At 36.9% G+C, this 21,357-nt stretch overlaps 1 protein-coding gene across 2 annotated transcripts; it reads right to left on the minus strand.

Annotated features, from left to right (window-relative positions):
• Positions 1-1,386: 1,386 nt before the first annotated feature.
• On the minus strand, positions 1,387-19,639 carry CAH1 (carbonic anhydrase 1). 2 transcript variants are annotated; one of them, XM_011069240.2, is made up of 8 exons: positions 19,126-19,639; positions 12,039-12,239; positions 10,038-10,159; positions 8,096-8,191; positions 6,662-6,776; positions 5,953-6,051; positions 4,674-4,852; positions 1,387-4,155 (listed from the first exon to the last, which is right to left on the minus strand). In XM_011069240.2, exons 1-8 carry the CDS (start codon positions 19,160-19,162, stop codon positions 4,087-4,089), a joined length of 918 nt encoding a protein of 305 aa, XP_011067542.1. In that variant the 5' UTR covers positions 19,163-19,639; the 3' UTR covers positions 1,387-4,086. The 2 variants fall into 2 exon arrangements, with proteins under 2 accessions (XP_011067542.1, XP_011067543.1); XM_011069241.2 differs by lacking the exon at positions 5,953-6,051 and having other exon boundaries at positions 19,126-19,638.
• Between the last annotated feature and the right edge of the window lie 1,718 nt (positions 19,640-21,357).

The raw sequence follows: 21,357 nt of genomic DNA on the forward strand, positions 1-21,357 counted from the left end.
AAAAATATTATGATATACTTTACGTATATTATAGATTTTTCAGATTGTTTTTGTGATATTTTTTGAAAATGAAAATCTTTTTTTCGCAATCAAAAAATATTTACCACAAAACTTGTAAATATTTAAAAATACTTTCAACACCGCGCTTATCATTCCAGTAACACAATCTTCATTAGTATTACATAATGCGTTAATTGCGTGATTGAAAATAATTTATTCGTAGCGTATTAAAAATTGCGTACGATGTATACAAGAACTGCAAGCTCAAGATATTACGAAATGTATAATCGCGAACTGCAATGAAATGGCGTAGACGCATCTCGTTATTGCAGGGCGGCACTTCGTTCGTCTCTATTAACTAAGCTGCTAACGCATTTCTTAACAGCTGACAATTGACGTCAATTACCAGCTTTGCACCAGCAATTTATGCATTGACATTAAAGCCATGATTTGAAGGTAATAAAAAGAATAGAAAATTATTGATGACATCACGAATAATAGTATATAACATTAACAGTTGCTTAAACATTTTTTAATCCTCTGTGATAAATTTGGATCTCATATTTCATAATTAATTATAAGCTGAAATAACTTCGTCTTTTACCAATATTAATCTCAATCGTTATACGAATAAATATTTATCGTTATATGAAAATAAATTATGTACATTCATCTAACAACGTTTCTCTCTTAGACAAAATATTATTCAGAACCTGATACGAGTGGCGAAGGAACTAAGCTTGTTCAGCACAAGTGTGGTAGGTTCAACAATACACGTACATCGTCAGATGCACTGACCGGTTCCGAGGGGGCTTCATAAAAGCGCCAAGACTATGCAACACGACTATGCGACGAGATCTCGACGCTAAAGCGTGTACGGAGAGATCGACATTTAAAATATTTAACCGGAATCGGTTTATTTAGAAAAAAAAAAAACAAAAAAAATTAATGGCTAAAAAATATCTGACTGGAGAATCTTGAGTTCTTAAACTCTCAAACGAGTTGTATTAAGGAATAATCCGCAATCTTGTTTTTCAATCACTTGTTACATGATGATTGCACCACTTTATCGCTTTGTCAATGCAGCGTGCGAGACGTAATCCCATATAGCTCCGGGGTGTTATGGAGTTTCAAGGAATCGCGGTGATGTCTCAGTTGTTTCCACGCGCATCGCATGTCTGTATACGAGTTTCCTCCTCACGTCCGGCGTTCCTTGAAACTGGTCCCGACCGTGAGCACCAAAGTCAGAGCGGTCGCTGGCCTTGTATCCTTTCGTACGGATGTATCTCGGAATAGAGCCTCGCTCGATTTCCAGAGCGAGAACTCATTTTCAAGTGGGACCGAAAGGAATACTTGCAAAAAGAGTGACAGAAAGCACGTCGGATATTATCGTACGAAAGCAAATAAAACGGTACTTTATTTTTCTCTCTCTCTCTCTCTCTCTCTCTCTCTTTCTTTCTTTCTTTCTATCACAGTTGAGACTACGAAATACAAGCACAATCATATCTCACATCACCAACAATAGTTAGAATATACATATACATACATTTATAATATATTTATAGCCAACAAATAAAAGTCAATCGACGAAATATCGTCGCGATAAAAGAAGACGTTATCTTACAGTTTATAGAAAGAACGAATGAGCAATTCCTGAGAGCATGCATGATAAAATATCCGAAGTGACCAGTATAATAAGATAATTAGATATTCAATATATCGCAATGTAGTACGATATGTAAAATTCGCCAATATGACACTAAATATTTACGACTGTCTATTTTAAGCGACTGTTGACGCTCGAGACTTGCAACGTACAATTCATTTTATCAATTCATTTTAATCTATAAGAAATTACTTTCCTCTCTTACGTTCATATATATATATATCAGATATTTTTTATAAAAAAAAATTTACCAGAAAAAAACGTTGGATTAGCGGAAAGCATTTTCAAGAAAAAACTTAGATTATAAAAAAAAATCTTTAAAAATCATATCTTGTCATTTTTTTCGATCAAAGAAATAAATAAATTTCGTAATTACTACAATTCTTTTTTTACAATCTTAAGGGTTTTCTTTATCTCAATTATCTCATAGAGTTAATTGGTTTGATTTTTGAGGATCTTTTAGCTTTGGACAATGTCAATGTTATTTGTCGCTACATACATACCGTCGAAGTTTCATCCGCGATATAACGGATATATCTCGCACTTGTTGCTCGACGTGCGATAAACTTTGATTATATCGCGCAAATATTTTGACAGAGAGCTAACTACATTAAGCACATAAGGCTTGAATGAAGGCGTACGATGCTTCCCGGGGGTCTTGCCCTTGTCTCGCGTGTCAACAGTAACGTACACGATTTATAAATACGATGCTATAAACAGCTATCTCTTTTACGTCGCGCAGTATGTAACTGCATCCAAGATAGTTGTACCTAAAGCCACTCAAAGGCGATACGATGTGCCTCGGATCGACCGAAACAGAATCCTCATCGCGCGATACACATAGTACACACAAACACACACACACACACAAATTCATGATTCGTCATTAATATCTATCGATCTAACATGTATAACGCGATACATAATGAGACTTACCGCGCAGCGAAAATAATCGCAATTATCGTTGTATTTTACTTTATTATCGTTCACGCGTTTATACGGTACAGGCACGAATGTTCTCGGAATTCCATGTATGTGTTAGTAGCGGTTTCTAATTAATTAACGAGAAAGCGATATTCGCCGTACGCACGTAAAAGCGGATGTTCTAACGTTGTTAGTCTACTTTTTACTCGCAATTGCTCTTGGATTAAAATGAAACACGCTTTGTGCATGTATACTTATACATATTAACCATTATTGCGGTGTCCTTTAATGAACGAGCTTCTTCTGTTGAAAACACTCGATAAGATTAAATATCCATCTGACGCTCTGCACTAATGATTCAAGACAATCACGTTTGAAGAAAGGATAAGTTGATGATAACTAGCGGATAAAAGACAATTAAAATTAACAGCCTATTATCTCAGAGATACAATACATCCAGATAAACATTCTAAATGACATGAATGCGAGTTCATCATCGATTATGTTTCTGAAAATTATGTTGCTAAATTGATTGTGTTGCTAAAAGTCAATAATTATCTGTCATTGCTTTCTACAGAGTAATAAAATGTTTTTTTTCTTTTCAGCGTAAGTTCTTCTAATGATTCGCGTAGCATATCGTCGAGAAACATTCGACTAGTCAGGGGAGTATTGAAAAAATTATGAAATTTTAATAAGTATTTTTGTTTGAATGGCTCTAAGTAAATAAATATTTACCCAATATATACCCAATATAAATATAATATATTTATATATTTTTATATATTTATATTTGATACAAAAACTGTTAATTTTATTAATTATTATTTCTTATTATTTTTTTCAAATAAATATTTATTTATATAACTAAATAGTTTATTTAGTGCTATTAAAAAAAATATGTATTAAGATTTAGTAATTTTTTTTTTCAGTAGGTAATATTTTGTTTATTTAGAAGCAACATGTCGATAAAAATTAAACGCGCTGTGCGGGTATAAAACGAAGGTACGAATTATCTGTGTGAAATTTATCATTTTTACAGAATAATATGAATTTTATAAACATTTTGGTTTTGCGTTCATTTGAATTTGAATGATTCTGCAATAATGGTGCCAGCTGGATTCTAAAGCCTACTCATTGTTAGGTTAAACTGCGTTAAATAACATGAGAATATGCGGAGCTAAAGCTATCAAATATTCTCAATACGTTTCCGCGACAGGAATTTCCTGCTTGCAACGGAAGTCTCTGTCAGCGACGGAGTCAATTACGAGAAAGCAACGAGGCGAGCAGAAAGCCGTACCTCGCGTTTCGCGAGGCGAGTCTTCGTTGATTAATCGAAAGGCACGTTGAACGCTGCGGTTCGTTAGCGACTACATCGGTCGTCGCTACGCGATCGATGATTTCTCAAAGAAACGCAGAAAAGTTAAAAAAAATCATCCGGTCTTCTGTCTCTTTCTATCTCTCTCGTCTCTTCTTATCTTCCGGGCGGGGGCCGACCCTCAGAAACTGCCACACTCTCGCAATACGCGATTTCCTAGCGGCAACGGTGGACGGAAGTTGTTGATCACCTGCGGAGTGTCAGAGAAAAAAAAAAGATCGGGATTATATAAAAAAACGAGGGCGTGTCGCGGTGCTTCGTCAATTCGAAATATTACACATTCCCGCTGGCCGCCGGGACGACGACGCGGTGGTCGCGGTCGTCGACGTCTAAGGCGTTCTGAACGCCTAAAAATAGCCGTCAACGGCAGTACTCGCGTATATCGAGCGAAAGAGAAAGAAAAAAAAAAAGAGAAAACGCCGATTCGCTGCGACGATATGCATCTCTCGCGGCAGGAAAATGGTAATCGCGTCGCCGCAGAGGCGTTCGCCGTGTCATGTTCATCGCCAATCGGGATTCATTTATCAAACCGAGTGAAGGATATATTGAGGGGAAACGATACAGGGAATTCTCGTAACCGTTTTAGATAAGAGACAGACGACAAGCTGTCGCACTTCGCGATATCCAGGGGATTGACCGGAAATAAAAAGGAATAGCGTCGCGGAAACGGAGGTACGATAATTTCTCCGTGACATTTTTCTCACTTACCACCCCGTGATTCTCGTGGCAAGGGCACTCCTCGCCACGTGGGAACTTTCGCAGATTGCGGAAGATGTTGAGCTGATGATGGGACACCTCGATGTATTTTTTAAAGAGGATCCAAGTGACGCTCTCGTTGCACGGCGGCGTCGTCAGCGAGCCCAAGTACGTCCAATATCCATTGTCGTCTAAGTCAGAGAAGAATTGAAATAGTTTTTTGCATTCGTGTGCGCGAAGATGAAACGAAAAGAAATTTTAAGTGACAAAGAGACATACAGAGGTGCGATTGCACCTTAAATCAACAGTAGCATGCCGTTAAAGCTAGCGTGACGTAGATTATATTATTTTGATCGCGCGTATTTTAAAACAATCGCGTTTGTATTGTGATTTTATCTTCCAACGTGATAAGATTATTATCAAAAAATACGTATCGAATTTCACTTAAAAATTCAATTGTATCTCGAAAGCGATATTTTTGTGACGTCTTTTAACTTGAAATATTTCCTTTCCTCTATTTATATCTTGTGTGAGTCGTACAAATCGCAATAATGGAGGAAATTGCTCAGAGAATGGAATTATACGGTTTGATTAATGTACTGTCTTTTGAAGAAGCATATTTCGTGTAGTGCGAACCTTCTATTCGTTTTATCTTTCGGTGTTATCAATAATACGAGCGACATTGTTCCGAAATAATATATTAATAAATAATTCTAATGACGACACTACTAGGTGAATATCTGGATGAGATCTACATATGTACAATAGTTGAAATATAGCCACGTATACACAACATCGCTTAGGAAATATACAATAAAATCTAGTTGACACTAACAATAAACAGAAATTGTGAGGATATTATATTGACGTGCTTGATATTCATACACAGATAAATACGTGTGCAATAAAATGGGAAACCTCAATAAATTGAAAACAATAGTTATAGATTACATCGCGAAACTATACTCACGGAAATAAATTTCTTTTATGTCGGGATATGAAAAAAACCAATTACTGCTACGACGTGCATCGTCGCATCATGCCAATCATCCTGTGACATGCGTTTATTTATCCCGATCGTGCGCGTTCGGCATGCAAGGCTTTCGGAAAATTGGAAGCTCCTTGAGAATTGCCTTGAGAAGACATAGGATAATCGCGCTCGAGGATTTTCTTATTATTATTATTTTTTTTCTCAGGCGTTGATGAAAATCGGGAGCCCCACGCTCGAGCGCGCAGCATCTCAAGTTTCTCTCTCATTTTCTCGCATGAATTAGTCCAAGGCGATACGAACCTTGGAAGTCCCATTTGTTCTCGTGACGTGGTATGATTCGGTCGGCCCAGCGCATACACGGATTCACGCATCTCTGCGTGCCGGCCCGTCCACCACGCACTGTGCGTGCCGTGCCGCGTCGCGTAGCGAGAGCATAGAGCATATGCGAGAGATATTTCGTTAGTCGATGAGTTAATGCAGAGGCACGTGCCAAGTAATTGTTAACGACGGTTTCTATCATCTCAGGGACGGTTCTACTTTGGCACCGTACATTGTTTTGCTCTAACTTGGTTGCGATGAGTCAGGAGACATTGTAAATATTGCGTATATATGTATAATATATAATACAAAAATATTATACATTATTGTAAGTATTTTATATTTTATATATTTAGAAATAATATATATATATATATATATATAAATGTTTATATATATAAATAAATTGGATAGATGAGATGAAAAGAATTTCACTTGACTAATTTCTGATTTCGCAGTCCATCAGAGATGTTTTTTGTTCAAATTAATTAATAAGTTAAGATACCTATAGACTACGTTAAGATTGATTCGATTCGATTAACTTGCGCAAATAGATTTAAGCTACAATTGAATATTACGGGAGTAACAACAAGAACATATATCACGAACACTATGCATCGACGAGTAGACGGAATATTTGATCAAAGAGACGATCACCAAATTACCGGACGATCATTCGGTCGTAACTTACCAGGAAGAAGTTTACCAGGATCGATAGGTTCCGTAATTCCTACAACCTCGTCCTTGTGCGAGACGTATGGCAACAATCGCGCAATCTTGTCCATTTCTTCATGAGTCTTGCCGACCTAGAAGCAAATCTCTTTCACTTTTCTTTCTTTTCGATTACAATGATACGCTTTTTCACGTGGTTGAGACATAATCAAGCCGTTCTCTCTGAAACCCTAACTATTCTCAATTAAATCTTCCGATCGATAAAAAGGATATCGCATATCCCAAATCTAAGTTTCTAAAACTAAGTTCCTTCAATTTTCTAAAAAAAAAAAAAAAAAAATTTAGCCAATCGTTAACAGGCTCAAGAATTCATTGCGAAGTTAAAAGATCCCCTTATCGAATATTTTTAAGTATAGCGATTGTAATGACCGCAAAGCTGCATGCACGAGGAACAAATAGGCGCGATAAAAACGTTCGACATTGAGCCATTGATTACGTAATGTCATTTTTAGAATTGTGTCTGGTGCATTGTCACCGTTACACGTGGCACATAAATTTTCTTCGATACATGTGTCCCTTGCGTTCTTATGCGACATATCTCGAAGTAGTGCGACATTACATAATCGCGATGCACGCCGCGAGGAAAGCTCGTGTCACGAAGTCTTTTTGCTCTCCGAGGATTATTATCGCGTTCGTGTTTTTGTAACGCAATGTCGCATCTTCGCCGGCGAGAAGTGTATCATTTGCACGAATAGAATTTTGCAATTGCGACCCTCGCGTTCTTCATGAGATATCGCGAGCCGCGCAGCTGCAACCTAAATATTAGACACACAAAGCGCTGTGCAAAGCGGAAGAAGGTAATTGCTGTTGCACGCGATCGAGGTATTCTTTCGCTACAAAACGAAATGCAAACGATAGCGTCGCATACGCGTCTAACGAAAACGTGCATTTTGCGTGTCTCGTTTCGAGTCTGATACAACGACGGCGTAATTATGTTTGCGTCTCTTGTTTATATAATCGATGATCGACGGTGACACTTCTGTAATCTCCACAGGGATTCTGCTTGTGCAGCTTATGTCTTATGTAAAAAAGCTTAAATGACTATAGATAGATTCATATACGACGAATATAAACGAATTAGAATTCCAAGTGGAAGAGGTGTGGCTTCTGCAGACATGTATACTTGTATGATATTTGACGAATTAAGGTATTAAATATTTCAGATGCTATCACTTTCCATAAAAACTAAGATAAAAAACATAATTTTTTTAAATATCTATATTAGTGTAAATAAATTAGAATAGAGTTGTAATTAGATTTATTCTGATTGTATATAAGGAAATTTTAATTATTATATTATATTATATTATATTATATTATATTTTATTTTAATTATATAAATTATTTTTAATAATTATAATTTCATTTAATAAAACATTAAGACGCTACGAACCTTAAGAAAGACTCCCAGAACGGCCAGACCGTCAGAAGCTTTCGCAGCTTCGGTGAAGGTCTTGTATTTGCTGGTATTCCAGTGCACAAGATGTAACTGAAAGCAATGTTTTTACACTCCAATGAATCTAAATCGTTGCCTATTAAGTCTAATAGCAGACAATCAGAGAGGAGCGGAATGGCAGGTTGACTGGAGCTAACGAGTACTTAATCCCTCCAAATAGCCAATTAAGAAATGTCAATTTCTGTATTTGTATCGTCAAAGAATGATTTATTTTTGATATTCTATTCTATTAATTAAATCTTGTCTTGTCTCGATTAGCTTTAACATTTAAAATATTCTTCTTGACCGCGATTTACATTACTCGATCGCAAAGAAACTCTATCAGCATCAATAAATGATAATTGCATTTGACGGGTAGTCGTTAGAGAAATTATGTAATCAGTGCGGTAACTAGAAACTCTTTCTGAAATCCCACGGATATCCGTGCATCCGATCGACCCGGTTTCCCAGATGCGGAATCGTTATAAGATAGTTTATATCGCCGTGTAGAGTCTCGCGATGGAAGGAACGTTGCGTCGCAAGATTTCCTGACTAGGAAGGAGCGCATCCGAAGGAAGGGAGGATTTGTGCGTAGTATTTGAATGCGAAGTCATTACGATAATCAAATGATTCGCTAATGCGTTTAAGACTGGATCGTTTAAATTAACATTGAGTTCGGGCCGGAAAGTCGCCTGTTGCAAACAGTGCATTGAATTCCAAAAGAAGTCGTAATCGTTCAGAAAAGGAGTTTCCTGTCTGAATTCATATTCGAGATGCATAATCTTAAACTTTGTTGATTGACGATTATATCTATTACGTATATTGTATATCAAAGAAATTTTCCATGCGTCAGACAGTTATCAATATTTTCTTGATCTTTTCTGATGGCAGGTCAGGTTGAAGTCAACTATTTATAATAGATTAAAGACCTGATTGCCACGTATCCGATTACATAATCAATAGCGACTTAATCGCGAGTTGAGCGAAACCGAATGTATTTTACGCTTGTGAGATAAGTGAACAAGATCGGGCGAGCTTCCGAGACAATAGGTAAGCTCGTCCATCTCGGAATCATGTCGGAAAGAGTGTTCAGGAAACACGCAATTTTCTGTCGGCTAATTATTAGTATCCTTTTTACTATTCACGAGTGGGCGTTTGTTCAAGAATTCCTTCGAATGTCTAATGCGTACACGTCGTTACGCGAGTCAGCTATTATTCGCGCACACGAGTGGCAATTTCGATGATAATGTTCATTATCGTTTCACCTCCGTGAGCGTTCGTTATTTTTTTCCTTAGTCGCAAACCGATAAAAGCGTGGCTTTGTGGTGAACTGCACGTACAGCTGCCAGAACATAAAAAAAAACCTTTGACACGTCGTTGGCATTCTATCAATGCGACGTGTATGACGGTAATAGCGTATTATTTATGAGATAAATGAGACGCCCGCGTAATTATATTATTAATGTATGTCTGTTAGTAATTAGAGTCTCTGTACCGCGCTTGCACACTTCATCAAGTTTTATTTATATCCGCAAAAAAAGAGCCATCTCTCTCGCATCGCTCATAACAGTGTTGTGGACGACTAATAACTAAGACTAGAGCCTCGGTTTATCCTCGGTAAAATGATCATGCTAATAAATCGCACACGGCGGTTCTCGGACAAGGTCGATACCATAAGCTCCGTGGATGATCTCAAACAGAATGAATCATACTCGATGTGACTGAATTGCTAATAAACTGCTTTGGCTATCAAGTGGGACGATTGCATTCGTCATTTTTGAGTCGTTAAAATCCAGTTAGCCGAGGTTCCAATGGTTCCAAAGAAATAAGCGAAATAAAGACGCTTTGGGAAGAGATAATTATATTTCATTTCTTTTATACCTCTAATTATGTTTTATACCTCTCCGGCGAAGGCTTGTCCGTCGACCGTATGTTCGGATCCCCTGGAATCGCTGCATCCCCAGTGACAGTGATATTGCTCCAACTTGTAGACGTCGTCCATCAGCGGTCCGCCGCTCAAAACTGTCGATAACAAAAAAAAAATCGAGATATAATATTAGATGACATACGGTAATACTGCGAGATAAGATGCAAATGAATGGATAAACGTCTAAATTGGATCCACGTAAACGTGGAAATTTTCGGAGCACGATTCCTCGAGTCACGAACGGACGTAACGTCGGGCTAGTGGCACAGACCGCTTTATTACAGGATACGCTTGATTAGCCAAACCACGCGGATGGGAGCTATAACGAGAGAAGATCATTGCATTTGTACCGCGTGACTTATTTGCGTCACGGCGTATTTTATTATTTTGTGTCTCGCCTCTGTTTAGACTGCGATAATAAATTGTTAGAGAAAATTCGGAGCGCCAAGTCTACGTTCTCTCTCGCGGAATTTTCCGAGTGTAAATAAGACTAAAATTATTGTGTACGGTAGGTGTGTAATAAAAACTTTCACGACATGTATTATGTGAACTCTGAAAGTTATTTCAGATCTAAAAAAAAGAAATTTTTAAACATGTCGCTTCAGCAAAATTATATATTATTTTAAAAATTATATATTAGTATATATATACATTATATATTCTCCTTCTTATTTTTTGCAATTTGGAATAATATTGAAATAAAATTTTCCTATGTTGAATTCCTCGAAAGGTCTCTGCTTGTAGCGACTGTCTGCGAAGTTACATCGTGACTTTATTATCGCAACATTCTATCTATTGTTTTGTGTCACATATTGTTGTATAGAGCGTTCTGCTCCGCTTCGTGCACACCACATATGAATACACATAATGCACCACGGCACGGTCGTCCTCATTTCGAATATGCCCCGAGTAGTCGGCGAAGGTAAAAGCCCTCCCTAAGTGGCACGAAGTCGACAGTGAAACCTTCGTAACGATATACGAAGATCGGGGTATAGTCGCGCGAGAATTCTCCTGTAGCCGCATGTAATTTCGGAATACATAACACCGTGACAAAACAAATCGCATCGCGTTCGTTCCTTATGTAACGTGCATGATGCACGAAATTAATAAAAAGCATTATGTAACGTATTCATGTGGAAAGAGAATTCCTTTATATGGCTCGCTACAAAAGCTGCGAATTTAACGCGGCTTTAATCGCACGGCGTATTCACTACCGCTGCCAACATTAATGTTTATATAAATACACTTAAGATGGGATGCGAGGCCGAGTATCACGAACACAATCATCTAAAATTATATTGAATCACTCCATCACTGGATTACAAACGTCGCTACGCGACGGTTTCGCAACGCGTCGCACTTTGCAGCCGCGATGATCTGCAATTCAAAGTTTAGACCGCAAACGCAACTCCAGATTTCCCCTTGCGAAAAAATTTGTTCGCTCACGTATTTATACGAAGTGTTGATCACCTCATGATCATGGATCATTAAGAATGTATTAAGTGTATAATCATAAATATATCATAAATATATCTGCAAAAAGTGGAATTGGAAATGTATACCTCCCGTACAAAAAATAAATGTATATATAGATGAAACAGTTAACAAAGATTAATATTTACATTTAACAATACAATTTTGATTTAAATGAAATTTTTATCATTTCATCTTAATTATTTTTTAAAAACGGCTTCTAAATTGCCAAAAACTTTTTATATTATATAATATTATACTTTCAAACACAATATACAGAAAAAAGTAATTTTTTAATAATTCTTTTATTTTGTTAAAAAATACATTTAATACATTCTTAAATTACAAAATTATGTATCCGTAATAGCGATGTTTTTTGGATGTTGTTCGTGCCACGATAAATCGTATAAATATTAGTCGCGCAGAAGGCAAAAGAGAGAAGAGGTCTATGTGAAAAAAAAAAAGATAGAAGATTTCGCGATTCTAAATTGCTATACTCACATGTGCCCTCGCCATCGGTGTCCACTCGCCAGCAGTAACCGGGATTGACCAACTTCCTGGATGCTGTGGCGGGATATTTCCAACGCAGGGGCTTGCTACTTAAAGCCTCGTGATCGGATTCCACTTTCTTGGTCTCGATGTTTACCGGGCTTTGCCTGGATCCGGCTGCCATGGGGAATTTCGTTACCCACGTGCTGGGTCCTGCAACGTACATACGCCAAAATTTAAAAAATAAAAAAATTAGCACAATGTCATGGCTTACTTCGAGCTTTAATTAAATTAATTTTGAATTAATATAATTAACAAACGTTTCGGCTTACAAAGCCTTCCTCAGTGTTACAACGCAGAAATATAATCTTAAATTAATGCACAAAGAATAACGGATACAATGAAAATTTAAAAACCAATGATGAAGTGAAAATATAAAAAAATATAAAAAAATTTCGAACGTCAATAAATATCCCGCCAGATGACAATAAAGTAGGAACATTTGGATACTTCAGTCAACAGTAGATTAATTATGTTTATCGATAAAGATAGATTTGTCAAATTCCTCGGTTGAGATCGAGAATCTAATCACTTGTATCATACGATTTGAGAATTCTTTAGTTATGAGTATTTTATGATATTGATAATTTATATATATAAAATACTGCAATCTAAACTTTCAATCAAAGATTTAGTTAAGTACATTAAAGATACTGATTGTTGCTCGTTTGCAAAAAAATTAGATTACATTAATATTAACCGGATAATGAGTATCAATGCCGCAAACAATGAATTTCAACGAATCTATTTCGGTGATAAGAATAGCAGACATAAGATAGACAATCTGTGTATTCCTCTTATAATCGCTTATAATCAATCCTTATAATGAATATGTTGCGATAAGAATGTGTATATCGTGATAACAAGATAGTACTATTCGATGATATGAGCTCAAGCTCAAGAGAGCAAATGAAGAAAGTTCGCACGCCAAGCTCTTGAACAAGAAACAAACTCTTTATCACGGTGCACGTCACGTGCTGATAATAGATTCAAGTTTACACTTATCGAAATTCCGGTCTACATGGACTACCTTCATTACTATATAAAGTCTATTCTTTCTATTTAATGCACATATGCACAATGAGAATAACATTTGCAAGAGCAATAACATTTATTATATTACGATTTAACGAGGCAATAAGCGACTTGAAAATAATTCATGTCACGAAGGCTGCGTCGAAATTATATATAATTTATTGTATATTCAATAAATTAAAAATGTTATTATAAAAATTAGTATCTGTGGATATTAGACTGAATGTCAATTTCGACAACAAAAAAGAGTTGATCAAGCATATTATAATAATCTCGTGTATATCTGGTGACGTGCGTCACGTGTCGACATTAATCTTTCTTTATTAGGGCACGTGATTCCAACGCTGTTTGCTTTGTAATTTATAGATGTTGAACGTTTTAACATTCGAAAGATCGAGAGAGCTAAAAAGAATTAACACACGAATTAAATAAATTGATCGATTAATTAATGCTAGAATGATATTTGTAACTGTCCGAACTATCACTGATTTCCGCGAAATCACATTTAATTATGAGGTCATCATGTAATATAGTATATTTGTGCGAATCACATAAACAAGCATTATATCACGTGATGACTTCGTAATTACCCGACTCGAAGTTGCGGTCAATTAATCGTCATCAGAACTCAATTAAATTCGTGGAATTAAATTAATTTTGATTCATTTCGTACTACATGCAAATTATGGAGTTGTATATAAGAAAAAAATGAAAGAAATTTTATATATATATATATATATATATATATGTGTGTGTATATAACTCATACAATGTAAATTATCCAAATACATTAAAAAATATACCATCAGGAAGATATAGAAAAAGAAAACTTGTTTAAACGGTTAATTATGGTAAATAATTACCATAATAATATAATAAAGCCATTATGTAGAAATATCAATGTGTTCTTAAATTTAGTCCTCGTGACAATATTTTAGCGTATTTATACGATATTTTGCTCCGTCTGTAAAATGAAAACTTGGAACTCCACAGAATGAGACAAATTAGTCATTCGTGTAAGAAACCGTCCGCAGCATTGAAATTGGCGTCACGTGAATTCTCATTGAAGGATAGCTCCGTGATAGTAATAAAGCAGCTGTTTATCCGGTTCGATCCGAAAAATACCGCAATAACGATACGCACGTTGATCAGTTATCTAGCAAGCAATGATACGAGCCCACATTGTTATGCGGATTCGTATTGTTTGCTAGATAACTGATCAAAATGTAAATTATCAGCGGGTTGCAAACATCGTGAAAACACTGAATGAAGATAAGTATAATTAGATAATCTATATTTTGCTAACAGTAATTCTCTAGCAATTATATATATATATGTACATCCTAGATAATTTTAATACTTAAATATACATCTAAATCACTCAAAGATTTTTCTTTCTATTTAATTTATTATTCTCGAAAATATCATAATTGAACAATGCAAGTATTCTTATAAGATTAATCAAATATCAATCATTTCGTATTGTGCAACACAAAGGATTTATCCGTTTATTAGAATTGAGAATACAGAAGATTCTTCATTCATTAAAAATTTAGTTTAATCTCAAGTTTAATCACAATAATAAATTATTATTCTAAAAAAAATGACAACATCATCAAATGTTATTGCCATTGAGAGATCACAACGATCTATTAATGCTAGTCGACGAGTCGGCTCGAATCTTTGTTGAAGATAGTAAGAATGACGCTCGTTTGAAGGTTCACTCAACCTTGTGATGTGATGATTCAACGAATCACAGGAAATACTGTAAAGTTGAATGCGGAAAACCGTGAATGCATTTGGTAAATATTTCCCTTTCTCTCGATATCGCAATTGTTTTGTGCCAATCAAGAAGCTTAGTACATCTCTCGCATAAACACGTGTACATTTTTCACGTATTTATTAATGTTGTAATCCTGGGGCTGTCAGCCCTCATTATCGAGGACTCGATATTACATACAAAGATGGTCATTTAATGACAGAGCCTCGCATTCCGTCACACATCATTCCGTCACGCGATATTTAGATATCTCCGTCATGAGATCTCTTTTCTTATTACATTTTATTTATATCCTTAATGCGCGCTGCGCATTATTATTAGATAGTAAAAAAATTCTATTCAATATTCACGAGTCGCGGATCAAAAGGCTGCGGCGCAGGTCGATCTTCCTTTTGAACGGCGACTCTTAGCCGTTAGTAGTAAGCGAATATTAATGCTGCTTTAAAATATACGACATATTTAACCGTTAGAGAAAGAGAAGGGATAACTCGTCGTTGATATTAACGAATGCAAATAAATCATTGTGAGTTTCATCTGTGCGTGCATAATAAGCACATACCTAGCATGGCGGTCATCGGTCGGTGAGCAATTTGCAAGTAAATCGTCGCGAATGAAGACGCGACCGCGCGATTATTTCGAAAGAATTTCTCCTGCAATTCTCCGATTGTAAACTTTCTTTTTAGCACTCAGACTCATCGATATTCCCACGCATCCGACACGATATTTATGGCACGTTGATGATTCGAGTAGAAAACACGTCGATTTTCGTGATTTACGTTGTAACATATGATTTACGATACACAATCGTGAAATATCATCATCTTCACGCACGTAATCCGTAAATCGTGGAACAAATAATGCACGAAAGATGGTCCCCTGACTAGGTAAAAATACTTCTTATACATAATTCACAAATCGCAAAACATAGTTCGCAAATGCTGACGTAGAATGACGATCATCGCACGTAAGATAAAAACCAATCGTATGCCATGAAAAAACAAACGTAAATCTTCATTCTGTGTCTGCGAACTACGTTTTGCGATTTGCAAATTATGTTAGAGTACCTTAAATAAATCCTCGCAAAATCTTCAGAGGTTTGAGATTTATCATACAACTTGGTAAAAATTACAAAACTGAACGAATTTATCAGAATATTTATAATTTTATTGATCAACATCTACTCTCTAAATTCTTTGAAGTGGAATCTTACTTTAAAAAATGAAAATTGAGTCAAAGAAAGAGTGACTTTTCAATTTTCAATCTTTAAAAGTAAGAATTCATTTTTCAGAGTGACAATTTATTCTAAAAGCGTTAAATTAAAGAGTAGTGATTTGCTCACTTTAAAAATTATCGAGCTGCGTGATGTACAATCGAACCGATCATTCGAGTTTATAAAATTCTTAGATCGCATCTGTAGGTGTTGTTCGAGAGAAACTAGAACTTTCTTTTTTTTATTCTTGACGTAACAATGATAGTACTTTCTATTTGTATCCAGGATGAAATTCTCGATTAAAATCACAATCGCCTTAGGCGACAACCTAAATCGATAGGAAGTATCATGATAGCACGTGGCATTGTATAACACATGAAAGATCTCTCATCAGATTCTCTAAAAGCCATCAATTTTTATTAATTTTTATTAATTTTTCAATCTACTCCCTCTATTTATTTTTCTAAAAAAATTATCTCGATTTCGACTCGATTACGACGAGCGCGTCAATCCGTTAATTAATTATTACTTGCACAATCTTTCTGGGTCGTACCTGTCAGCTCGTACGTTCGCATATTGTTTACAATTATCTCATATGTATGCTAAGTAACTAAGATAGAATATCTGTCTTCTTCATTCACTTACAAGCATGGTCGGAACCGACGTTCCGGTATTCGTTAAGTAAACGGGTGGAATACGTAAATAAGGAGAGCTCCGTTATGCGATTTCGTGCATCGAAACGTCGACCTCAATTACTCAAAATCCGAATTAATCTGCATTGAGCATAATTTCATTTTCAACATCGTATAGTGTTCTGAAGATATCCAGAACAGAATTAGAATCAAGGGTGCGTATTCTACGCATGGATCATTGGCAATCGGCCGGGCCGTTCGGAATTCTTCGATCTACGAATCGCGAGCCAAGATAAATCCGCTAGGAAAACAATCCCACGCAACAGCGGGATCCGCAGTTGCGGCACGCAATTACGCGAACGGCGTCATGGGAACGGCGGATCCTTCGGAAATAATTAACATGACGGTCGAAAGCATCGATCAATTTCAAGCAAACGAGTATTGCCGCACCGCGCGCAACACTCGTTTAAAGAGCCAAACGACTCAATCATCCCTCTCAACGACGTTTCACCCTCTCGTTTTGGCAGCGGGCCGATCCCCGAGAACTCATATATACCTACGTGGAATCACGAATTTTCTCGGCACGCTTCGCTCCCCAGCTGCCGCACGTTCGTACGGCGCGGCGCGTACAATCGGCTGAGAGATAGCGCTGACAAATTGACTCGAGATTAAGGGCGTTTCGGGGGCATGCACGGCAACCCCGGTCGGTGGAACAAAGTGAAACTGGGTCTGCGACCCCCTCCGACTTTCGGTGTGCGTGCCCGTCCGTGTAGCCCGCGCGCTTGTATGCGCACCTGTACCCTTCCCCGCGCGGAAACACCGGGTGCATCGGCCTACGGCACTACGGAAGAAAACTATTGATTTTCATTTACCCCGCGGAGTCGCGTTTCACGAAGGCTGCGAGGAAAGAAGCACCCCCCTTCGGTCGCTTGGCACGGCCCGTTCGCCCTGCATTCGGACGGGAAGACAATGGCCCCGGGTCAGTGAGCCTGCGGTGCCATCCGGAAACCGAGACGAAAATCGAACGAATGAGAAAGGGGAAAGAGAAACGAAATAAGCTTTCTAACAGGGCTTTCCCTTCCATGAACCTCGACATGTGTTCCGAGACTCGTACGCAGGCGATTAATGTTTAACATGTGAGCACAATGTGTCTAAAGCTGCAGAGATACAGCAATTAAAATTGATGAACGATTTAAAGGATCTCTAAAATGTAATCTGTATATCGTTCGATTAAATCAATATTTGTGATCATTAAATCTAACAGCGGCAGTTGTAAAAAACCAATCGAGAGTAATCGCGTGCAAATGTCTCGCAGCGAAAGATTTCTAGTAAGATATTATTATTTGAAAAATTAAGGTTGGCGAAGGATCGATAATTTCACGAGAGAAAAACAAGCGAGACGCCACGCGGTTATTTCAGAGAGCGAAGTTTTCACAGGATCTCAATTCCAGAGGAAAAAAACTTTGTGAACAGAAGAAAGAGATTTACACGTGCTGCTCATCTTTCCCAATTTCATAAAGCTTGAAGAAATATATGGCTTTAACAACGAAATGAAAAAGTTGACTGGCCCATTGTCCAACTTCTTACTTAGTAAGTGTTAGATATATCAAGAGAAAAAGAGAGAGAAGAGAAATAAAGAAAGTAATCGCCAGCACAAAGGTAAAAGAGAAAATCTCTGTGGAATTTAACTGATGTTTAAAAGGCCAAGAATCAGTTACGCTCGTTGCTTTGTTCGAAACGCATTCTTGATCATCACATTTTTTCACGTAGAGACTTGTATGGTTTCCTAAGAAAAAACAATTCTGTTTTACAATGAAATTGGCTCGTGCCGCTTTCGCAATAGGATTCAATTAACTGGCCGCGATAGGAATTATCGCAAATGCATTCGTCCGCCGTGGTTAATCTGGAAACGAGATACCAGCGGCTGCCAGTCCCAGCACTGATCGTAATGTTAAGCACAGAAATATCCCGGTTATATGCATATTGAATGCACGACGATTGACAAAGTGGCTAATCAATAATTTCCATGCGTGCTTATCAGATGTACGAGGAAAACGGTAACGGCCGAGTGCCCGTGTGATTTGCAGGAAAATTGTCTATTTTATACGTATAATTAAATACAATAGCCGTGGGAATTAATTATCTAAGTTACCATTTCCTCTAAGATCTTATCCATTTTCCTCATAATTTCTATTCTGCACAAATACATTCGCGCGTTGTATTCATTTGCGATCCAAATTCGCATGAAATTTGCCAGTCATTCCAGACTCGCGGGATTGCGACGCAAATTCAAGTTTATGTTTATGTGTAGTAAAAATCTCTAAGCGGAACACACAACTTTGAGAAACAAAACATTAAAATATTTCTAATTTGTTTTTTTACCATTCCGAAAGTAGTCCCACTCGTCCTTCGAGCCCATATTTGTGTCCGATTTTTCTTGAGAGTCTACGGGAAATCGAAGTCCACGAAATCGAGGTCCAAGTAAAATCTGCACTCGCTCGTCTTGACTGCTTGCGCGTCGATTCGCGTCGATCGGCCGCACAAGCACTCGCGTTCCGTGGTCGCCGATACGTCGGGGAAACGTCGGGATCGCCTGGACGATCACGTTAGAATCCCGTAACGTTTTCCAGAATGACGAGAGGCCGACGCGATTCGCGGCCTCCGCGATTTTTTAGCTTTGCGAAACCCGCGGGGTTTCGCTAAGCTCAGAAACGCGAGAGAAAAACTGTTAAAGTCACACGAACGTGTCACCGTCGCGCGTCTCTTCTGTATATTTTTCGCGCGGTCGTCGAGGTTCTCTCTCGTCTTCGCTTTTTTCCTCCGCGATCGGGAAAGCGACCGGCAAGCTACGCGTCCTACTCCGACAGCAGCAATACCGGCCGGCGCGTCGGCATCGCTTTATATCGCGCGCGGTCACGTGACGCGTGGACGCGCCAGCCGCGCATGCGCCGGTAAATATTTACACGTGCGCGCCCACCACGCGTGCTCACTGCACGTGCATGCAGCGCGGCACATGCGACGCCGACGGATCGATGATCGATAAATAATAACTACGCTGTCTTATTCATAGAGGAAAGCCCGCTATTATGAGATAAGCGCCTAATATGAGGTAGCGGCGTTTCTACTAAACTAATAAACGCTATCTATTGGTTCCACTATGAATTTATTGCTCTTGGATTGAAAAATATTTAGTGTAGAAAATTTGTTATTAGATCATGTCTGTAGTCATTGTAAAACAAGATTTTAGAATTTGAATGTCTTCAAGTTTCATGAGATGAGTCTTTAAACCTTGTTTATTATTTAATAAATAACTATTTTGGCAATAAATTCTTCATGTAATGATAGAGTAAGATCGTACTAATAGAAAAATACGGACTATGTGTTGATTTATTTAATTATAGAAGATTCGATGATCGTAAAACCATAAGACGTGGAAATTGTAATATGAGATATCTAGTATCTCAAAATAATGGTCTTTCCTCTATGCGAATGTATACAATTTTTTTCTTCATTCCGTTGTTCAGTATTGAACAAATCTCTCTGTTCAATATATTGGTACAAGGAATCTATTATTTTTCTGAACAATTCTACTTCATTAAAGTCGCTACGTTAATTTTATTTTTAATTTTATTCGATAATTTAAATAAGATTAATTACTCTATTTTTAAAAGAAATATGTTGGTTACGAGCCAAAAATAATAGATTTAATATATTTAATGTACATTAACAAAAGATAATAAATATAAAAGCTCTATATGAAGATTACAGACAAAGTTCCGATTCCTATCGAGTCATTTTCAATGTTAAATATATAAAGTGCGTTTATCATTGATGTCGTCATTACAGTTTTTATTCTATTTTTTGTATTGTTATTTTTAGATAAAAATTCGCGCGTATTCAATAATGTTTTAATAAAATACATGCATATATACATGACTTTTTTGCAATGTAATGTTTAAAAAAATGCATCTTTTGACAGTTTTTATCGCCGAGATAAATAAAATACAATGCGTCTTGTATATATCTGATGCTGTTACAAAAAAAATTTGTTTTAATAAAGTTGTAATGACAAAAGATTAGATTGAGAATCATTCCTTTGAAAGAAAGATGTTTATCTATCTCTCTTCACGTTTGCGATGAATAATCTAATCACTCGAGTGGCACACTTTGTTTACACTCGTAGATAACGTCGTTTGAGATTACGTCACGAACCATGTTGCAAGTTACAGTGTCATAATTACGTTTTTAGTGTTAATAAAGAGAATTCCAATTTAAATAAAAATTAATGATTGCTGAAGGATTTTGTTATTAAACATCAATATACTCAATCGTTTAAGAGACGTCTCTTCAGATGTAAATTAATCATGTAAATTAATTTTGCTATTTTGCTTGTGTTTCTATTTTTACATACATGCGTCACGAAATGTCTAGATTGTACTAAATAGCAGCATTTTATCTTCTCGACTCGATTAATTTTTGAAAAGTGAATTGCGACGAATTCCTTTCAACATAAGACATTATTGTGAAACTCAATTTTAAATACGTGAGAAACATAATAAAATAACAAAACAATAAATACAGCAGTTAAAAGATATTCGAATTTCACAAACGTAC

Source organism: Acromyrmex echinatior, chromosome 6 (genome assembly GCF_024713525.1).
Source record: "Acromyrmex echinatior isolate Ae372 chromosome 6, ASM2471352v2, whole genome shotgun sequence".
NCBI classification, from domain to species: Eukaryota; Metazoa; Arthropoda; class Insecta; order Hymenoptera; family Formicidae; genus Acromyrmex; species Acromyrmex echinatior.